Here is a 21,456-nt window from a genome sequence, read left to right as displayed (position 1 = left end):
GAATTAATTAGGAAATTTTAAATAAAAAATCGAGAATCTATGTGAATTGCTAAGTTTTTCTGTAAAAAACTGTGCTTTCACTGATTGGTTGCTCATCTTGATAATCATTAAAAATATTTAATGTAAAACTTATAGTTGATGTTATAGCTCTTTTCTAATATTAAGTGTTTCTAATAATAATTTCCTAATATAAAATGTCAAATGTTAATTTTAGTACTTATTCTTAGAGTTATTTAGCTAAAATTTACGTGAGGAACATAGAAACAAAAATATACTCCTTCATCCATAGATGACACTATGCAGTGGCAAGTGAAATAGACATTTCTAACCAAATTTCTAGTCTAGCTACTTTTTTTTTGCCTAGCTACTTTTCTAGTCAAACTTAATTCAAATAGATCCCATGAATAATTAATTCTTACTCTTAACTTTGACTTCACTTGTTTTTCAGTGGACCAAACTTTAGGGTTTTTTCTTTTTTTCTCTGGTTTTCAAAGAGCTAGCTAAGGGATCTTTATAGCTAAAATTGAGCCTGACCATTACTATGTAATTTAAGCATTAAATTTAAAACATACCATCTAAAGTCAGCTAAGGTAGCACCAGTGAAATAATTATTATTTTAGGAGAACTATGGTTCATGGTACAATGGAATTATTTTTTCTTTTGAGAAGAAGAATGGTTCATAACACATTAAATTAGGAACAAGTGATTCTGGGGTTCTTTCTACTTTTCATGATTTCCTGCAATAAGTCTGTTCCCAGAAGAATTTATAGTCTAGCAGGGAAAAGAAACAGGGGAAAAGGTAACCAGGTATTGAGGTATAAAAGCTCTGTAAGAGTCACATCTAATCTAGCCTGGACTGATATCCTCCAGCAGCCAAAGGAGGCTTTGCAGAGGGAATGAGATTTAAAACTCAGCACTGAAAAATATATAGGGATTGAAATGGAAGAAGGGTGCTGGGACTGGAGGACATGGCATGTGCAAATATCGTGAGCTGGGAATTAGCAGAGTGTTTTCCAGGAAACAATATTCTCTCTCTATGTCATCTTCCCATTCGCTTTTACATTATGGGAGACATTTTCAAGGTTGTCCTTCATATAATTAACATTAAGTTTTGCAGGATTCTTTTTATTCTTTATTAATTTTAATATATTTTGCTATAGCATTATAAATTCTTTAGAGTTTTTTAAGTTTGACCCCTTCTCTTGTTTAAAAAATTCCTTTCTCCTTACCTTTACCCAGACATTTATATGAAATAGTCATTCTTTTGCTAATATTACATATGAAAAATAGAAGTTGAGTGAGATTAAAGAACTTACATACAGTTACCCAGTTTGTTGTCAGTAAAAGGCATTTTATACATGACAAACGTATAGTGTAACAGTTACTTTTCAGGTGTATTTTATTGTTAATTAGGGTACATACTAATTCTCCCAATATCAGTATATTTCCCACTGCTTTCAGAGAGGATAGAGACCCAATCACCATTACAGTTTATGAAAGTCTAATACACACACACAAACCCCACGGTTTTCCATTTCCTAGAACTGGAGCTAGGTAAACTTCATTTCCTTATTTTATTTTGTCTTGCAATTTAAGTTTCTAGAATTAAATTAACAACAAGTTTCTCACAAATTGTCAATTCATTCATTCTTCTATAGTATATTTATATGCAAACAAAGCAATTATCCACACTTCCAATATCAGAAGTAATCATTCTGTAATTATGTACAACTTCATTTGAAAAACAAGAATAGACTTGTTCCAAAGTTAGTCATGTGAAAATGGACTCATTAATTCCAACTGTCCATCTTGAGACTGAATGTGCCAGTCAACTGCACAATTCTGGATATTCTATTTTATTTTTAGGGCTTGCAAATTCTACATTTGCTTTGAATGCCCTGTTTTCCTTAAATAGGCACGTGTCTTCACCTAATTTATAAGAATGGTCAATTCAGATTACTTACATTTAATGTCACCACTTCCTATAGCTATTGCTCCTTAGTATTCATGGAAAAATCTCAGAAAGAGTTAGTTAGTAAGACTGTCAACTAAGGATGACAGAGGTGATTTTAAAGAAAAAAAATTTTGATGAGAATGCTGGAAATAAATTATACAGTTAATCAAAAAATGGTACAGATGAACCAGTTTGCAAGACAGAAATAGAGACACAGATATAGAGAATAAACATATGGACACCAAGGCGGGAAAGAGGGGTGGGGTGGTGGTGGTGGTGGTGGGATGAATTGGGAGATTGGGATTGACATGTATACACTGATATGTATAAAACAGATTAATAAGAACCTTCTGTGTAAAAAATAAAATAAAGTTCAAAAAAAATTATACAGTTAATAAAACCTCAAGGGAATAGGATGGTATCAGGGATATAAAATAGAGAAAAACAAAAATGAAAAGAATTACTGGGGTCCCAGAGCAAAGAATGACCATGTTTGGGTTTTTCTACCAAATAAGCTATTTTGTGGAAACGTTACAACTCAGAATGTATTGTGGTTTGAGAGAAGGAAGGTAACATTTCACTAGTTATTTACTCTATGACTGCTTCGTTCCAACCAAAACATAATTCTTTGCATAATGTGTTCTCTTTTACTTAAATGCCCACATGGAATTCATCAGACATGATAAAATAATGTACTTATTCCTTTTTAGATCTTGGGGAAAGAGAGTGCTACTTTAAAAGTGTAATGAAAGCATAATTTACTTTGCAATTCTTTGATTTTATACATTTTGTCTATCTTTCCTAGAAGACTTTGAGCTTAATATCCAATAAATATATTTCATGGAAAAGTAAACTGTTTTAATAAATTATTTTAGAGTTTAATAAAAACAAATAACCGCTTGCACCAAGAATCAACATCAATTAATCAGCTGATATTTATCGTACCTTCCACTTTGTGGGCGACATGGGTGATCTAAAAGGTCCTTGACCTCTAGAAGTTTGGATAAAGTATGTGACAAAAATAGAAAATGATGAAGTGCCAAAAACAGAGACAGAAGAGTTCAGAGAAATGAAAGATTGATATGTATTCACCTTAGACATGGGGTGGGCTTAGAGCTTTAAGGATAAGTACTATTTAGAAAGCACCAGGGCAAGTGATTAGTCGAAGTAAAAGGAAATAATATTAATCAGGCACTGTGGTGAGTGAAAATGTCACCCTAAAGAGAAAGTAATTATGTTATACGTAAGTAGAGCAAAGGTTGCGTGTTGAAAAGAAACAGAATATTGTGCTGGAAAGGGTTGTTGACTGAAATTTGGTGGATCAAGAAAGCAGGGAAGAGGTTTGTTTTCGTATTGTATTAAGGACAACAGAGATTCATTGTCAGTTCTTGAAAAAAATAAAGAAGCAATATGTTTAAAATTATGTTTAACATTAGTCTTGGTTACAGATTAGAATAACAAAGAAGAGAAAGAATAAAAGGTGACTTCCAGTTAGATGAGGAGAGGCTATTCCATTTTGTGAGAAACAGTCCTCACTTTGGTAGTGAACTGTAATGTCCCAGTTTACATTCCACTCACAAATGCTGCTTATAGAGGAAATGCATTGTTCAATTTGCTGCATGTTTACTGCATGATTCTTGGATTCTTGGCACTGATAAAAGAACTATGAGAATTTTGCAAAACAGAGACACATGGGCATTGGCTAAGGCACATCAAACAAATATACAAGACCATCTGTCTTTGTCCATCAACAAACCTACATCTTCAAGACTGCGTTTAAATATCACCTCTCCCTGAGTGCTTACCAAATATCCCATAAAGAAATGACTATTTTTCACTATTTTCTTAATTCAATAATATTTTTATTGTATTATCTTAATGGTTTTTACTGTCTTGTAGTATTTTTATTCTGATCTTTATTGAATTTAATATTATTTAAGATGTACTTTGGCATTATTCATTTAATAGATGGTGTCATTTAGATTATAAGCACTTTGAGGATAAGTCAAGGCAAAAGATGGTTAATGAATCTATATTTATAGGCTACTGTTTGTATATGGCAGAAACTCAATAATATTCATAGAGTGAATAAAATAGTAAACATTTTTCCATCTTCCATAAGTACTACTGGGCTCATACCATGAGTATGCACAATAATGATTACTTTTTACAAGGGACTATCAAGGAGAGTAATAAATCCTCCTTTGTTCAAAAAGTCACAGTTTAAAAGTTAGAAAAAAATACACAACCAAGGAGAAAAACATTCTTGTATGTGTGAACATGTATGTGTACTCCCAGATAATATATGCCTGGCACTCAATAGTATGTGATGTTTTTAGTATAAACTATGTTATACTTTTTGAAAAATAAACAATGTAGTCAAGAAACAGGCAGGGAAGTGCCCAAGAGAAGAGGCCAAGAGGAGTAGAGCATAAAGGTAGATCTGAAAGGGAAGGTCAGTAGTGGGAAAGATGAGATCGGGCACATTCAGAATGAAACAATGCCATCTGCAGCAACATGAATGGACCTAGAGATTTTCCTATTAAGTGAAGTAAGCCAGACAAAGACAAATATCATATGATATTGCTTATATGTGGAATCTGAAAAAAAGATACAAATGAACTTATTTCCAAAAAGAAATAGACTCACAGACATAGAAAACAAATTTATGGTTACCAAAGGGGGAAGTGGGGGGATGGATAAATTAGGAGGCTGCGATTAACGTTTACATGCTACTCTATATAACATAGATAACCAACAGGACCTACTGTATAGCACAGGGAATTATACTCAATATTTGGTAATATCCTATAAGGGAAAAGAATATGAAAAAGAAAATATATATACATACATATATGTGTGTGTATATATGTATCTATATCTATCTATATATATATCTGAATTACTGTGCTATACACCTGAAACTAACACAGTATTGTAAGTCAACTACATTTCAGTACAAAAATAAAAAATAAAAAAAAATAGCAGGAAAGAATGTACATGTAATACAATTTATCAAGACCCGTTAGCCAGTCACTCTGAATTAAAGTGTGCTCTAAGTGGCATGTAAAGTTGTAGGTGTTAACAGGAAGAGAACATCTCAGATATGGTAATGTCTTAATAATCAAGGCACCAAATTAAATTAATTGCCTACACAAATGGGATATATTATTGCAGGTAACATATAAAGGTAAATTATCCCCAAACTATTCATTTTTTTAATTTAAAAGATTTTAAGCATCTAATACTCTATATTAGTCACTCTTTGAACTCATAATATACATAAAATGCATAATATATTATCTAATGTTCTCAGAACTCAGTATATGTTTCTAAATGAAACCATATGTAACCAGCTGTCTCAGAGGAATGAGAGGAGTTATCTGGAATCCGTGTCTTCTTTGCTTAACTTTTCGCTGGTACATATATCATGCTGAAAATTGTCAACATCCTCAGAGTCTATGAAGGAAAATGGTAGAAGAGGAAGCTAATATTCACCGAAGATGTACCCTGTGTAAAAGGAATGGATTAGATCTCTCATATTCTTTATCTCATGTTAATCTTCATAATAAACCACTAATATTGGTGTCATTATCATCACCACTTTATAATGAAGAAACCGAGGCTTGGCCAGGGGATGAAATATGCTTAAAGTCACCCAAATAGTAAGTGGCAGAGCTGGTATTCAATGCCAGAGCCCAAGTCCTTCCTGTCCTCTGCACTGGCCTTGCTCATGAAATGGCAACTGACTGAAAAATGAAGTCCGATCATTGTTTTACATATATCCTTATAGAGATTTTAGGTAGCTTGTTTTTCACTAAATATGTTGGAGGGTTGATGATGGGGACATACAGTTGCCAGATGGAAGTGAAAAACAAACCTGAACTGAACTGCACTTAAAAAAATTAATTTTCTGTTTTCTCATAGTTTCCTACATTGAGAGATTTTTGTTTTGTTTTCTTTTTGACATCCAAAGCACAGTTTGCACTGTGGCAAGACATATGGGGTTAAAAATTGAATAGGTGGTGACCATACAAAATTGAAAGCAAGTTTTTTTGAAATATGTGTGATAACAGGAGTTAGCTGCAGATAGTCTTTAACCTCAAAAGATCTAAAATATTTATGTGCCAGAAGAGTGCTTGGTATATGGTAGACAATCAATACTTTTTTGAAGAATAAATGGATACCTTACCATGTCAGTATCAGTGACGGTCGAGAGCAGATTGGCAAATTTTAAATTCCCTCATTAGAAATATCAAAGTATATCTTGATGAAATATCAAAGTGATGATGTTTTGATTGCTTCATTTTACACTTCTTGCAGATAGACTTAAATTGGTAAAGATAAAATGAATCAAGTGCATTCATATGTATTTTCCAGTGCTCAGCTCCTTGTGGTAAAGGTTTAAAGTACCGTGAGGTGATTTGCGTTGACCAATTCCGTGGGAAATTAGAAGAAAAATATTGCAGTCATCTACAGAAACCTCGAACTCATAAAGCTTGTAGATCTGTCAGATGCCCTTCATGGAAAGCCAAAAGATGGAAGGAGGTATGTAAGATGTTTTATGATTATATATGTATTTTTGCATTTACAAAGAAAATCTTATTCATTCTGTATGCTTTCAATAACCTTGAAAGTTTTACTCTACTAAATGTGTTTTATTCTATTACACAATTTTTTTGCACTATGCTCTGAATTAATATTGTACAGTGTTAACATGTTTGCTCAGTTCGTAGCTTAATAACAAATTAGTCTTTTTATTTTATTTTTTTTTTGTGGTTGTAAACTTTACAAGAAATTCTGTTACTGAATACTAGGGAGGCTACTGATGATTATAATATTATTCCAGGTGACCTAACAGTAAAATATACATGATGAGGTGTTTAGTAACTTCCTTGTTTCCACACTAAAGTCTTGGATTTGAGCTGAGTTTGCAACTTGGAAAAGGGACTGGTAAGTTCCAGGTGGATCATAATTGGAGATGGTTTAAGAGTCAGGGACATGACAGAACTGGGGAGCCCAGCTGGTCTAAGGCCAGAGTGGACACACTTTGAAAGACTCAGCAAAAATGAAGCTGATGGGGCTTCCCTGGTGGCGCAGTGGTTGGGAGTCCGCCTGCCGATGCAGGGGACATGGGTTCGTGCCCCGGTCTGGGAAGGTCCCATATGCCACGGAGTGGCTGGGCCCGTGAGCCATGACCACTGAGCCTGCGCGTCCGGAGCCTGGGCTCCGCAACGGGAGAGGCCACAGCAGTGAGAGGCCCGTGTACCGCACAAAAAAAAAAAAAAAAAAAAAAGAAGGTGATGCGGAGATGAGACCAAGGCTGAAAACTCAGTTTATAAAAGAAGGGTGATGGATACTTGCTCTGGCACACTCAGGGAAGTATGCTCCAGATCTAAACTGGGAAAGCCATATATTTGAATGTGGTTGTCCAGCAAAGATCAGCCTGGGAAATATTAAGGAGGAAAAAGCCATAAATGAAGCCAGAAATGTTAACTAGAATAATTTCCTGAGGCCTGATTTCAGTGGGGCTAGGCTTTCAGCAGAGCACATCATTATTTTTGAATAAAAAGCTCCCAAATTGAGTGAGCATCTCAGGTTTCTGTGTAGAAGAGTTAGCCTCTGTCAGGTATTTGGGTGTTGAGAATTGTGGTTCATCTTTGACTGAAAACTAGGGGCAAACATATCTCTGTTTTTCTTCTCAAAACAAAAAATATATATCTGAGCACTTCTACCCTGAATCTTGGTACAGTAAATAAAATTAATTTTGTGGTTTAGCAGAGGCCATTATTTAAAAGATATCCCATTAACCTGTTTAATTTAGTGAATGCCACTACTACCTACTAAGTTGTTCAAAAAAGAAACACTGGGTCCATCCTGTCTCCCTTGACCCCTCAGTTAGTTATCCCCTAGCTTCTCTCAATGACAGCAGACAGGAGCCGCTGGCGGATGGGAGTGGAAATGGGAGACACTCTGCTTTTTGGCCACCAGCATCCCTTTTGATCCCCAGGATTCTTTTGCTGCCTTGCAGCTGCTGCAGCTGCTGTGGTTGCTATTCATGAGGGACACTTCCTGACCCTTGACCTCCAGCTCCACACCAGTGAATCAATCATGGGTGCTAACAACTTGTCCTTGGCTTGCCACCAACTCTGAAATTATATAAGATTCACTAAAGGAATGTATTTCAGGGGTTTCTAAGATACAGATATGAATATGTAAAGACTATAAAAAACACAGATGCTTTTGTACAGAGTCGGCTTTTTTTCTTTGAATTGGTTTTCCTTGTCATAGAAATTAGCTTCATACACCCACACAGTCCCCAAAACTCTGCCAGAAACAAATGACCACTAGTGAAGTCCCTAGCTTTGATTTATTCTATTAAAAGTACCCACATGAAGTTAACAATTGCAGGCTGTCAGCGAGCTGCATATAATAATATATTCAACAGAAGTGTAATTTCAGAGGTAGTTACAAGATAATCACTGGTTGCTACTTTTGTTCCAACTGCATAAATTGTAACATTGCTTTACTAGAATCCCTCACTATAATTTCATTTTATTACTATTTTACATTGTACCTCTAATGGAAAGACTTATTTGGCAAACTGTGACCACAGAGGTGCTCAAATGAGTTTTGAAGTTAACACTCTTCATTTGGTATTTGATATCATTTTTTTTAATGAAAGGATTTAGTAATGCATTTTAATGACTGCAGCCAAACAGGAACAAACATTGCTATATAGAGTCCTTTGTCCCTAGGGTCCAGATGTATACGTTTAGAGGCAAAATAAATACTGGAATCATTTAAAAAGAAAAAAAGCCTCATCCTCTTATTTCTGGAACCAGGCTTTTTGTTTTTGTTTTCACCTAATTTTACCTATTTGGGAATACCAGCTTCACTTGTAAATTCAAGTTTTTAAGGCTAGCATGGGGCGTTAGCATCCTCATGGTCTCATGCTTTGTTCAGTGCCATCCAAATGTAGTTTTTATATTCAGAAAAAAAAAATCATCCAGAATTCTCACCTCCCCTTGATCATGGCAAACCTGCCGGACAGCTTAGAAAGATACTTGAAGAATCTCAGGCAACCCTATTGAGTCTAGATCCTCGTGATAGCAGCTACTTACTTGGTCCCTCTTTTCAGGGACCCATTATTTTCTTTGTAGTATTTTAAGAGCAGAGCTGGAACCAAATGTGATATGAATTCCAAATTCTCACAAGTCTACCGGCTAGTATCCCCCTTTCCCAAAACACCTAATCTGAAAAAAAAAATTTTTGGAAACTATTTGCTAAATGCTGACATGGTTAAGTGATTTTGTTTTTCTGTAATTCCATATTTTCTATATTTCCAAAATACATATATAAATCAGATTTGATTTAAATATTTGATTTCAAATATAGTCATATTTGAAAAAATTGTGATGTATACATATATATCTTTTATAATCTACAAAGATAGTAAATCTTAAGTCCCCACAGCCCCTGACCAAGAATGCAGAGCCTCTTCATCTTTACACCCAGGTTAAGTGAGTTTTCTTCCAGGAAGACAGGCTGAGGCCAAGCTCAGAGAGGATGTCTTTTTGTTCTGGGGCTGGGTGAACTATGCTTCTCAATCTTTTCTAGCTAGTGCCAGCAATTCTGTTTTTGAATTTCTATGCTGCCTGTTAACTCTCTTCCTTTATCATCTTTCTTGATACTTAAGATGGTCTATCTTTGAGTGGGCTGAGACGACTAATACTCTTTGGTTTGAGGCATGTGTCGAGGAACTTTTCAAGGCAAAAATATTTGTATCTCTGGAAGAAAAGTGAAAAAAATGGGAATAGGAAGTAAGCAGCAAGGGACAGTCACTTCCTGACACTGCTGAGAGACTTCTGTATTCTTCCCAACTGTAGGTATTATTCATTATGCAGATGAGGAAACAACAGCTTATAGGGGTTAAGTACTGAATAGCTTGTGCAGGTCACAGACCAGGAAGTGATGGGGGCGGGGGGTGAGCATTTGAACACTTGTCTGAGTCTTCCCTATTGTAGTTGCTGTCATAATTATTTTATAGTTATCATTTTACATGAGCTCATCTTTATACTTCCTTAGCAATGTCTTTTACTTCCTTAGCAATGTATCTCCCCTCTTACAAGGCAGCTGAAGTCAACAATTGCAGAATGTCGCTGGATGACATATAACAATGCATTCAACAGAAACGTAATTTCTATGTTGTGTTGAGTTCATTACAGGCTTATTTATATATAAAAAGTCTGTTGCATAAATTTAAGATATATATGGATTTTACATATCTTAGGAAAATAACTGAGGGTTTAATTGATCATGTATTGAATATGGTGTATTTGCTTAAATCACTAGAAACATATTAGGCTCATTAATACATGAAGAGTGTTCAAAACTTTGCACTAATAAATTCTGGTCAGATTTTTGGAGCAGTACCTATTCTGAGACCCACACTGTAAGAAAAATCTTGACAAATTACCAAATCCCCGGAGAAGCACAATCGAATTGTTATAACTATTCTGTATCAGTTCCACTGTGTTCTGTTGCAAGTAGGAAAAGCACTGATTATTAGTGGCTCGAACTCAGTCATTTATTCTTTACATAACAAGACCAGAAGGTCACTAGATTTAAGTCTGATTCAGTAGCTCCACAATGGCAGGGTGCTGGATGGCCATTTCTGTGATTCTGTTGATCAACCCTAATGGTCATAAAATAGCTGCTCCCTTTCCAGGCCTCACACCTTTATACTTTCTCACATGAAAGTAAGTATGTATTTGTTCTATGTTCATAAGGTGGACAGGTTCTAGACAGTGGGTAAAGTTTACGGAAGAATATTTCAGTTCAATATAGGAGAGTATTTGCTAAAACTGCAGAGTCACCCAAAAATGAAATGATTGCTTTCAGGATACAGTGAACTTACTCATACTGAGGCTGTGGAAGTATGGGTACGTTTGATATTCATTCATTCACTACTGCTGTAAAATGGATTTCAGAATGGAAGAGGAATTGGAATTAGATATTCCTAGAGTCTTTTCTAACTCAAAATCCTGTACTACTGCTAATACTACTGCTACAGTATTGATGCATTTGAAATAAACTATAGTTACAAATAACTGACTATAATAAAATCAAAACCTTAATCCATTAACAAGAAATTATAAATAATGCATCAAAAAAGGACTTCACTATTCCATTTTAAATAATTGTTTATTAAATAGCAGAGTGAGTTAGCCTTAATGAACCCATTTTGGCAATGCATGTTCTAACATTTCTTCATCTCTGCTCTACAGTAGCTAAAACAGTACCTGTGGATTGGCTAAAACTTACCTTCTCCACTTCCACTGTCAAGTTTTTAAAGCACCAGTCTATGCAGTGTTGTAGTACATGTACGCATGAATAGGAAATTTGGCTGATTTTTCCTCTCTGAGTTAAATTTTGCAGTGGCGGTCAGTTAGTGCCTTCCAATCAATTATTTGTGTTATACTCATAATGATAGACTCTCATTGCCTTCATATGAGTTACTTGGATTTTTAAAGAAAGATAAAATTTAACATGCTTATAAAAATGTGGTTCAATAAAGCTGTTGAATAAGGGTGACTACTCTGGAGTTACAGCTGTACCTTGGGAGGTCATTCTAATAATTCGCTGGACGTAAGAGTGAGTTATCATATCTTCACAGCATCTGCAGCCTGGAAGAGGAGCTGATGGGCAAAGGCGATAAGTTAGGCTTTGGAAATGTTGGATTTGATGTGCCTTTGACATATCTATGTAGAAAATACATGAAAATTCTTGTCAATACATGAAAAATTCCTTGTAAATACATGAAAATGTAAATGGAGAGCTCAGAATTATGATCAAGGTTGGAGAGAACAGATTTAGAAATTATTGGGACATAGAAGTTGCTCAGAAAGAGCTCAGAGGGTATAAAGAGAAACAAGTTATAAAGAGAACCCTGGGAGAGGCTAACATTTAAAGGCTAAGCAGAGAAAATAGAGTCAGTTAAGGACTACAAGAGGAGAGTACCTGGAACCCGAGGGGATTTCAATCACAGAGGCCAGAAAGGCTCAACAGAATGTGGTCACTGGTGCTTAAGGTGTCAGTGAGATTAACTAAGAAAAGACTTGAAAAGTGTCTCTTGGACTTGGCAGTTAGGGTTATCGATGACATGAGGCTAAGAAATACTTCATTTAAGCAATGAATTCTCTCCTCTGTTCAAATCTGAAATCACATCAGTTTAGTCTTTTGTACTCTTATCTCTAAAATATGCTGAAAAACAAAAGTTACTTGTGTTCTTCCAAGCAGTAGTCCAGTTTTTTTTTTTTTCTTTGAGGGTGAGGTCCATTATAGTAGCCCCCTATGGTGTCAGTGGACTCTTCTAAATGCATGCTGTGGTCAAAGAATCAGTCAGCCACTGTGGATTATTGAACTGTAGAAAACGCTATTTATCTGAAAGAACTTCTTGCTAAATTGTGTTTTGTGAAATTTGTTTTCAGGAATTTTTTTCAGGTTTAGAAATAGGAAGTTTTCTGAATATGGTTTATATTTGTGAAATTATTACTGGAAAATGTTTGCAGGAGCCTTATTTTATAGACTAAACATTTTCACCAGAGGTTCACATAAGTTAAACTACATCCTGACATCTTAGTCTGCTTAATATTGTGCCCTGCACAAAATACACATTAAGTTATTATTATCTCCATACAAAGGAGCCATGTCTTTTTTGTGAAGACATTCAATGAGTTGTCAAAATTCAACTGCTAAAGCATGAAATGAGGGTCAATATAAGTAAGCGATGTAGGTACGCATAATATTCTTTGTAAGTTAAAAAAATATAAAAATCCTCTTTTAAGTCAGTGGTTGCCGCTTATACACACAAGACAGAAAACTAAATTTAAAGGTGCCACTAGAGTAAAATTGTTGCAAGAGTTTATAAGAGGAGCTTGAGTCTAACAGGTGAACTAAGTTCTTAGCTTTTGTGGGCTTTAAGTGTTTTAAAATTCATGGTGAAACCATATTCTGCAGGGACATATTTACTGTTAGAGAAAAAAGCAACTACTGGCTCTGTGAATCCTGCAGAAATAGAGACCTTAATGAAAAACCTGAAGTTTTACCCTTACACCGTCACAGTTGCGAACAGCCATGAGGCCCCATGTAACACTCAATATGACCTCCAATCCCTTCTGGAATAACAAAGAGTATAAAAACCAAGCTCACAAATTAAATAAATACCCTTAGACATTTCCCCACTTTATTAATGTTGGCATCCCAGCTCTTGGTTGTGGTCAGGCTCTGCTGTTTTATGGCTTGGCCTTGCGGAGTTGAGAAAGCCCTGAGAAGTTGCCAAGTCCTTCTCCATCCCGTGGAGGCAGCACGGGGAGAGCTCAAAGGCTGCAGTCAGAAAGAAGCGGGCTTAAACCTGCTTCGCCACTGACTTCACGTAGCAGCTCAGGCAAATGACTTAACATCTCTTAGCTAAGTCCCAGGCCCTCAGCCCTGGTGCCTCCTTTGTAGAGCTGTTGCGAGGAATGAATGTGTGGGACATGTTCTGTGAAATTTTACAAATAACACAAAATCTTCTTTGTACAGATAAGACAAGTGAGAGGAGAGGCTAAGACAAGGTTGTCTAAGTAAACTGTAAGCTTACACGATCAGTTTCCCAAAACACCTCTCCACTGAAATACAATCACGAGTCAACAAATCAGCAAATGTTTGGATCCCCAAGCTGTAATAGGGACGGCAGGTATAAGGATGGATAGAACCCAAACTTGGAAATTATTGTTGCTTTGAGGAAGATTATGAATACAGCATAATTTCAATATTTAAATAATGTTCAAAAGAAATGTCGTAGTAGAATAGTTTTTGTGGTAAATTTTATAGATATTAAGTATGTTTAAGTCAGAAGAGAGAGCTATCAATTCAGATGGAGTATCTGGTCATAGTTTCTACAAGACTTGAATAGGTGTTGCAAAATAAAGAACATTTATTTGTATACTTGTATAGGTGCTCCAGACCAGACAATGTTAAAAATACTTCTTGCATGTATTTTCTATCTAATGCATGGTATAATTTTGCTCTACTTTGCGATTTTTACATAATTTGATATTTGTTAGTTAATTATTCCAATCGTTTGGGCTTCTTCGTAGTGCTCTGTGACCTGTGGCTCTGGAGTTCAGCAAAGGGATGTGTACTGCAGACTGCGAGGCGTTGGTCGGGTGGCGGAAGAAAAGTGTGATCAGTCCACGCGGCCTTATTTTCAGAGACAATGTTGGCGTCAGGACTGCATACAGTACCATTGGGTGGCGGGAGAGTGGCTGGATGTGAGTATTGTCAAGTATACTTCCAGACAACCCTTCAGTGAAGGAATGTGTTCTTCATTTCGTCATTGTATTTCTAGTGTTCAACGTCATGTAAGAAAAGAGAGACACATCGGCAAGTGAAGTGCGTGGGTGCACAAAACACGCAAGTGAATGAAAGTTTCTGCGATCCTTCAACCAGACCTCTTGCAATCAGAAAGTGCAGAAACCCTTCCTGCAAGTATATTGTGGTAACGGGAGACTCATCACAGGTAAGGCAAAGAAAGGAAGTTGAAAATTTTCGCTCCTGGAAAACACAGCTGAGTTTCAAATTTGACCCAGTTGAAACTGGGTCTAAATTTGAACATGGGAGCAGATGATGGTGTGCATATCAATCTAAGGGATAAAATCTCTGGCAGTTGGATGGTGCAAATAGAGTAATAGCGACATGTATGTTAAACTCTGGCGCAGTTCTGAAGTGGTGATAACTTTGAAACCGACTACCAGGGACAGTTTGGCATCTGTCCCTGCATAGTTGGTTGCTTTAAAATTTTTTTCTCTTCCGGTTTTATTGAGATATAATTGACGCACAGCCCTGTATAAGTGTAAGGGGTACAGCATATATCTGTCTCTGTCTACCATCCATGTATCTATCTATCTATATACCTATATCTATCATCTATCTATCTATCTATCAATCATCTATCTATCGCTTCTTTATTCATCTATTTATGGAAACTTAGGTTGCTTCCATATCTTGAATGTTGTAATCAATGCTGCAATAAATATTGGGGTGTATATATCTTTTTGAGTTAGTGTTTTTGTTTTCTTCAGGAAAATATCCAGAAGTGGAATTTTGCTGGATCATATGGTAATTCCCATTCACAATTTTTTGAGGAAATGCCATAATATTTTCCATAGTGGCTGTACCAATTTATATGCCCACTAGAAGTGTAGGAGTGTTCCGTTTTCTCCATATCCTTGCCAGCACTTGTTTGTTTGTTGTCTTTTTGATTATAGCCATTCTGACAGGTATGAGGTGATATCACAGTTTTTATTTGAAATTCCTTGATGATTAGTACTGTTGAGCATTTTTACATGTGTCTGTTGGCCATCTGTATGTCTTCCTTGGAAAAATATCTATTCAGATCTTCTGCCCATTTTTAAACTAAATTGTTTGGTTTTTTTTTTTTTTTGATATTCAGTTGTGTGAGTTCTTTATATATTTTGGATATTAACCCGTTATCCAATATATCATTGCAAATATATTGTCCCATTCAGTAAGCTGTCTTTTCACTTTTTTGATAGTTTCCTTTGCTGTGACGAAGGTTTTTATTGTGATGTGGTCCCATTTGTTTGTTTTCGCTTTTATTGCCCTTGCCTGAGGAGATGTATACAAGAAAATACTGCTAAGATTGGTGTGAAAGAACGTATTACCTATGTTTTCTTCCAGGAGTTTTAGGGTTTCAGATCTTACACTTAAATCTTTAGTCATTTTGAGTTTATTTTTGTATATGGTGTAAAGAAATCATCCAGTTTTATTCTTTAGCATGTAGCTGTCAAGTTTTCCGAGTGCCATTTACCAATGAGACTGTCTTTCCCCATTGTATATTCCTAGCTTTGTGTTGTAGATTAATTGACAATATAAGCATGGGCTTATTTCTGGGATCTCTGTTCTGTACCATTCAGCTATGTGTCTGTTTTTGTGCCAGTATCATACAGTTTTGTTTACTATAGATTTATAATACAGTTTGAAATCCAAGAGCATGGTAACTCCAGCTTTGGGGTTTTTTGGGGAGTTTTTTGTTTGTTTTTTTTTTTCTTAAGATTGCTTTGGCTATTCCAGGCCTTTTGTGGTTCCATTCAAATTTTTGGATTCTTTGTTCTAGTTCTGTGAAAAATGCCACTGGTATTTTGATAGGAATTGCATTATATCTATAGACTGCTTTGGGTAGTGTGGACATTTTAACAATATTAGTTCTTCCAATCCATGAGCATGGTGTATCTTTCCATTTACTTGTGTCATCTTCAAGTCTTTCATCAATGTCTTATAGTTTGCAGAGTACAGGTCTTTCACCTCCTTGGTTAAATTTATTCCTAGGTATTTTATTCCTTTTGATGCAATTGTAAATGGAATGGTTTTTAAAATTTTTCTTTCTGATAGTTTATTGTTAGTGTATAGAAATGCAACAGATTTCTGTGTATTGATTTTGTATCCTACAACTTTAGTGAATTCATTCATTAGTTCCAATAGTTTTTTGGTGGAGTCTTTAGGGTTTTCTGTATATAATATCATGTAATCTGCAATTGGTTACAGTTTTGCTTCTTCCTTTCCAATTTGAATGTCTTTTATCTCTTTTTCTTGTCTGACTGCTGTAGCTAGAACTTCCAAAACTATGTTGAATAAAAATGGTGAGAGTGGGATCTTTGAATTGTTCTTGATCTTAGAGGAAGGCTTAGAGGAAAAGCTTTCAACTTGCCATCACTGAGTGTGATGTTAGCTGTGGGTTTGTCATATATAACCTTTATTATATTGAAGTATGTTCCCTGTACTATTGAAATAATCATATGATTTTTATCCTTCATTTTCTTAATGTGGTATATCATGTTGATTGATTTGTGGATATTGAACCATCCTTGCATCCCTGGACTAAATCCTGCTTGAATTTGGTTTGCTAAAATTTTGTTGAGGATTTTGCATCTATGTTCATCAGTGATATTGACCTGTATTTGAGTGTGTGTGTGTGTGTGTGTGTGTGTGTGTGTGATATCTTTGTCTAGTTTTGGTATCAGGGTAATGCTGGCCTTGTAGAATGAATTTGGAAGTGTTCCTTCATTGGCAATTTTTTGTAATATTTTGAGAAGGATAGGTGTTGACTTTTCTCTAAAGTTTTGATAGAACTTGCCTGTGAAGCCATCAGGTCCTGGACTTTTGTTCGCTGGGGGTTTTTAAATCACCGTTTCAATTTCAGTGCATGTGATTGGTCTGTTCATATTTTCTATTTCTTCCTGGTTCAGTCTTGGGAGATTGAACATTTCTAGAAATTTACCCATGTCTTCTAGGTTGTCTAATTTGTGCATTTCTAGAAATTTATCCATGTCTTCTAGGTTATCTAATTAGCTGGCATATAATTGTCAGCAGTAATCTTTTATGATCCTTGTATTTCTGTGGTGTCAGTTGTAACTTTTTCTCTTGCATTTTCACTTTCTTGATAGTGTCTTTTGTGCACCAATGTATTTAATTTTGATGAGGTCAAATTTATTTTTTCTGTTCACTTGTACTTTAGGTATCATTTCTAAGAAACTATTGCCTATCCAAGGTTACAAAGATTCACACTTATATCTTGTTCTAAGAATTTTATAATTTTAGCTGATACATTTAGGTCTATAATCCACTTTGTATTAATTTTTGTATATGATGTGAAGTGGGGTCCAACTTTATGCTTTTGCATGTGGCTATCCAGATGTTCCAACACAATTTTTGGAAAAAACTGTTCTTTCCTCATTGAATTATCTATTACTGAAGAGTTAATTTTGAACTCTGAATTCAGTTCCCTGATCTATGTGCCTATCCTTATATCGTTACCACATAGTCTTGGTTTTATAGTAAGGTAGTTTTATAGTAAGTGTTGAAATCAGGAAGTGTGAGAGAACCAATTTTGCTTTTCCTTTTCAAGATTATTTGCTTATGCTGTGTCCCTTACATTCCTATATAAATTTTAGGATCAACTTTTCGTATTCTGTGTAAACTCCAGCTAGGATTTTGTTAGAGATTACATTGAATCTTGATCAGTTTGGGGAATGTTACCATCTTAAAAGTGTCTTCCAATCCGTGAATTGACATGTCTTTCCATTTATTTAGGTCTTATTAATTTCTTTCAAGGATGCTTTATAGTTTTCATTGTACAAATCTTACACTTTTTTGGTGAATTTTGTTCCTAAAAATTTTATTAATTTTTTATGCTCCTGAAAATGAAATTATACTCTTAATTTCATTTTCTGCTTCTCCGTTCATAATGTGTAGCTATAGAATTGATTTTTGTATGTTAAACACGTTTATTGAGCACAGTTCTTGTTTTGTGTGGATTACTTAGCATTTTCTATATACAGAAGTATATCATTTGCAAATCCAGGTAGTTTTATTACTTCCTTTAAATCTGAGTGCCTTTTACTTCGTTTTCTTGCTTAGTTTCCCTGGCTAGAAACTCCAAAACAATCTTGAGTAGAAGTGGTAAAAACAGATATCCTTCTCTTTAGAGGAAATCTTTCAATTTTCATAATTGAATAGGTTAGCTATGGATTTTTTGGTAGATTCTCTTTATCATACCCTCCTATTCTTAGTTTTCTTGGTGTTTGTATAATGAAAATGTGTCAGTTTGTCAAATGCTTTTTTTCTATCTATTGAGATGCTCGTGTGGTCTTTATGAGTCTATTTGTATGATGTATTCCGTTGATTGATTTCACATGTTGAAACAGTGTTACATTCCTGGGATAAATCTTACTTTGTCATAGTGTATGATCCTTTTTATTTGTTTCTGGGATTGTTTTGCTAGTGTTCTGTTGAGGATTTTTACATCTATATTCACAAGAGATATTGGTCTGTAGTTTTCGTTCCTTGTTATGTCTGCCTAGTTTTGGTATGAGGGAAATACTGGCCTCATGTGACAAATTAGGAAGTGTTCTTTTCCATTCTATCTTTTGGAAGTGTTTTGGAGGGGGAGGGTGCTAATTCTTCTTTATACTTTTGGGGGAATACACCAATGAAGGCTCTGGTCCTGGGTTTTTATTTGTGTGAAGTTCTTTGTTTATTAATTCAATCTCTTTACTTGTTATAGGTCTACATAGATTTCTATACACAGATTTCTTCACAGGTTCTCCCATCTTCCCAGAGTTTGTTGTTACTGCTGTTTGTTGTTGTTTGTTTGTTTGTTCAGTGACTTTTCTGAACTAACTGTAAAGTCTGTATTCTTTGTCTCATGTGGTCACTAAAGTCTCTATCTGATTAGTTTTCAACTAATGACTGGATAGTGATTTCCTGAGATACTTGGAACCAGTAATCTCCACTCTTTGCCAAGAGCCTCTGTGTGCATGTGTGGGCATCTTCAACACTAGATGAGGCAGTTGACAACTCTTCCTTAACCTTAACTTCCTGCTTGAGCAAAGCCTTGACATCAGCCAGAAATGAGAGTGTAAGTACTTCTCAGATATTTCCTAAGCTTGCACACAGCTCTAGACATGTGCACAACCTTATGTATGTCCATGGCCTTCTAGTTATCTATGACTCTATTGGAGTTTTTAAAGCCCCTGTGGACATCTCCTTTCCCAACTTTTCCTTTTAAGCTTTTCTTGGTAGCCCATTGCTTGTCTGACTGTTATCCACTTCCTCTGGAAGCTGCAAGTTCAACGATAGCCTTTAATTGTGTTCAAAAATGCCTCCAAGGAGAAGGCCTTTAGCACTGGGCAAGTACTGGGTAAAGTCAAATAGAGACTTGCAAGTGAGGTCTTTCAGAAAACCACCAAACATTTCAAATAATGACAGTTCTCTGGAAATGAGGCTTAGAAAGATGTCCAATCCCTCTGGTGGCTTCCATGATTTTGTTTTTCACTATGTTTGCAGGGCTATTGATTTTCAATCCTCCTATAGAGCTGAAGAGGGAGAATGGGAACAGGGCAAACTAAAACACACAAAGCTCACTGTTCTTACTGAGAATTAGCCTTATTTCTTTAATAAATTCTTCCTGGATTGCTGCAAGCCTTTGGTTAATTTACAGAGCTCTGAAAAAGTTGATTTTCACAAGTTTTGTCAGTTTTCTAATTGCCTTTATAGAAGAGAACATTTTCAGATGTCCTTGCTCTGCTGTTTTCACCGATGTCACTCACCCCTTGGGGTCTGCTTTGATAGATGGATATTTCTCCTCATCATAGGTTATATTTTCCTGCCTCTTTGCATGCCAGTTAATTTTTTATTGCATGCCAGGCATTATGAATTTTACTTTGTTGGCTACTGGATAGTTTTTATTTCTATACGTATATTTTGAGCTTTGTTCCAGAATGCAGTTATTTTGTCTGTAAGAAGTGTGATCTTTTCTTGTCTTGCTCTTAAGATTTTTTATGGGGGACCAGTGCATTGTTTATTCTAGGGTTAGCTATTCCACTCTACTGTGGCAAGACCCTTTTGAGTACTTTACCTATTGCTGCATGTATATAAGGTTTTCCAGTCTGAATGAAGGGAACAGACACTATATTTGGTCCTGTGTGAGTGCCAGATACAGTGATTCATATGTCATTTATTTATTTAAAAATATTTATTTATTTATGTTGCACCAGGTCTTATTTGAGGCACACAATATCTTTGTTGTGGCATGCGGATCTTTAGTTGCGGCATATGGGACCTTTCAGTTGTGGCATGCAGACTTCTTAGTTGTGGCATGCGGACTTCTTAGTTTCAGCATGCAGACTTTTAGTTGTAGCATGCATGCGGGATCTAGTTCCCCGACCAGGGATCGAACCTGGGCCCCCTGCATGGGAGCATGGAGTCTTGCCCACTGGACCACCAGGGATGTCCCCATATGTCTTTTAATCGGTTCATCCCTTGGCCTCAGTTGGTGTCCTCACATGTTTTCACTGGTCAGAACTCTGCTGTCCCCTTGGGATCCCTTTCCTTGTTCCAAAACCTGTAAACTCTCTCAAGACATTAAGCTGGAGCAATTATAGGGTCACTTTGTTTGTTTCCGTCTCCCAGGGATCACTGTCCTTTATTGCCTAATGTCCAGTATCTTAAGAGCCACTGTTTTATCAATACATATTTTCTTCAGGTGTTTTTGTTGTTTTAGGTCAGATGGTAACTCTATTCCTTGTTACTCCTTTTTGTTGGAGTCAGGAATCTATTTGCCCATTTTTTTCTCTGAATCGTTAACTTATATCTAAATCACTTACCTATTCTAGTCAAATGCTAGTACACATCACATTTTATGTATAGAGATAAATATATGCTAAACTTATATAGAGTTACAAGTACATTAAGACTAATAAATGTCCTTTATTTCAGGTATGATATGTTTCGTTTCTCCAAAGCTCTGCTTATAAGGAGATAAATTTTCATTCAGTTAAGCTATTCTTTGTAGTGTGACCAAGAAAACAGAAAACAAACAAACGAACAAACAGAAAAAACATAGGCACTGCAAGTAGACAATCTATCCTGAATCTGGA

At 35.7% G+C, this 21,456-nt stretch overlaps 1 protein-coding gene across 1 annotated transcript in view; it reads left to right on the top strand.

Annotated features, from left to right (window-relative positions):
• Positions 1-21,456, top strand: part of ADAMTS20 (ADAM metallopeptidase with thrombospondin type 1 motif 20) — a gene marked incomplete at its 3' end in the record, with an annotated part of 187,940 nt that overhangs the window by 134,106 nt on the left and 32,378 nt on the right. Inside the window, exons 29-31 of the mRNA XM_079715292.1 lie at positions 6,335-6,502; positions 14,098-14,271; positions 14,349-14,519. Of these exons, the coding sequence (XP_079571418.1) occupies positions 6,335-6,502; positions 14,098-14,271; positions 14,349-14,519 (513 nt within the window). The remainder of the gene's footprint in view (positions 1-6,334; positions 6,503-14,097; positions 14,272-14,348; positions 14,520-21,456) is intronic.

This window comes from Hyperoodon ampullatus (assembly GCF_949752795.1).
Source record: "Hyperoodon ampullatus genome assembly, chromosome: 11".
NCBI classification, from domain to species: Eukaryota; Metazoa; Chordata; class Mammalia; order Artiodactyla; family Ziphiidae; genus Hyperoodon; species Hyperoodon ampullatus.
Note: the sequence above shows the minus strand (reverse complement) of the source record. Positions and strands in the feature narration are given on the sequence as shown.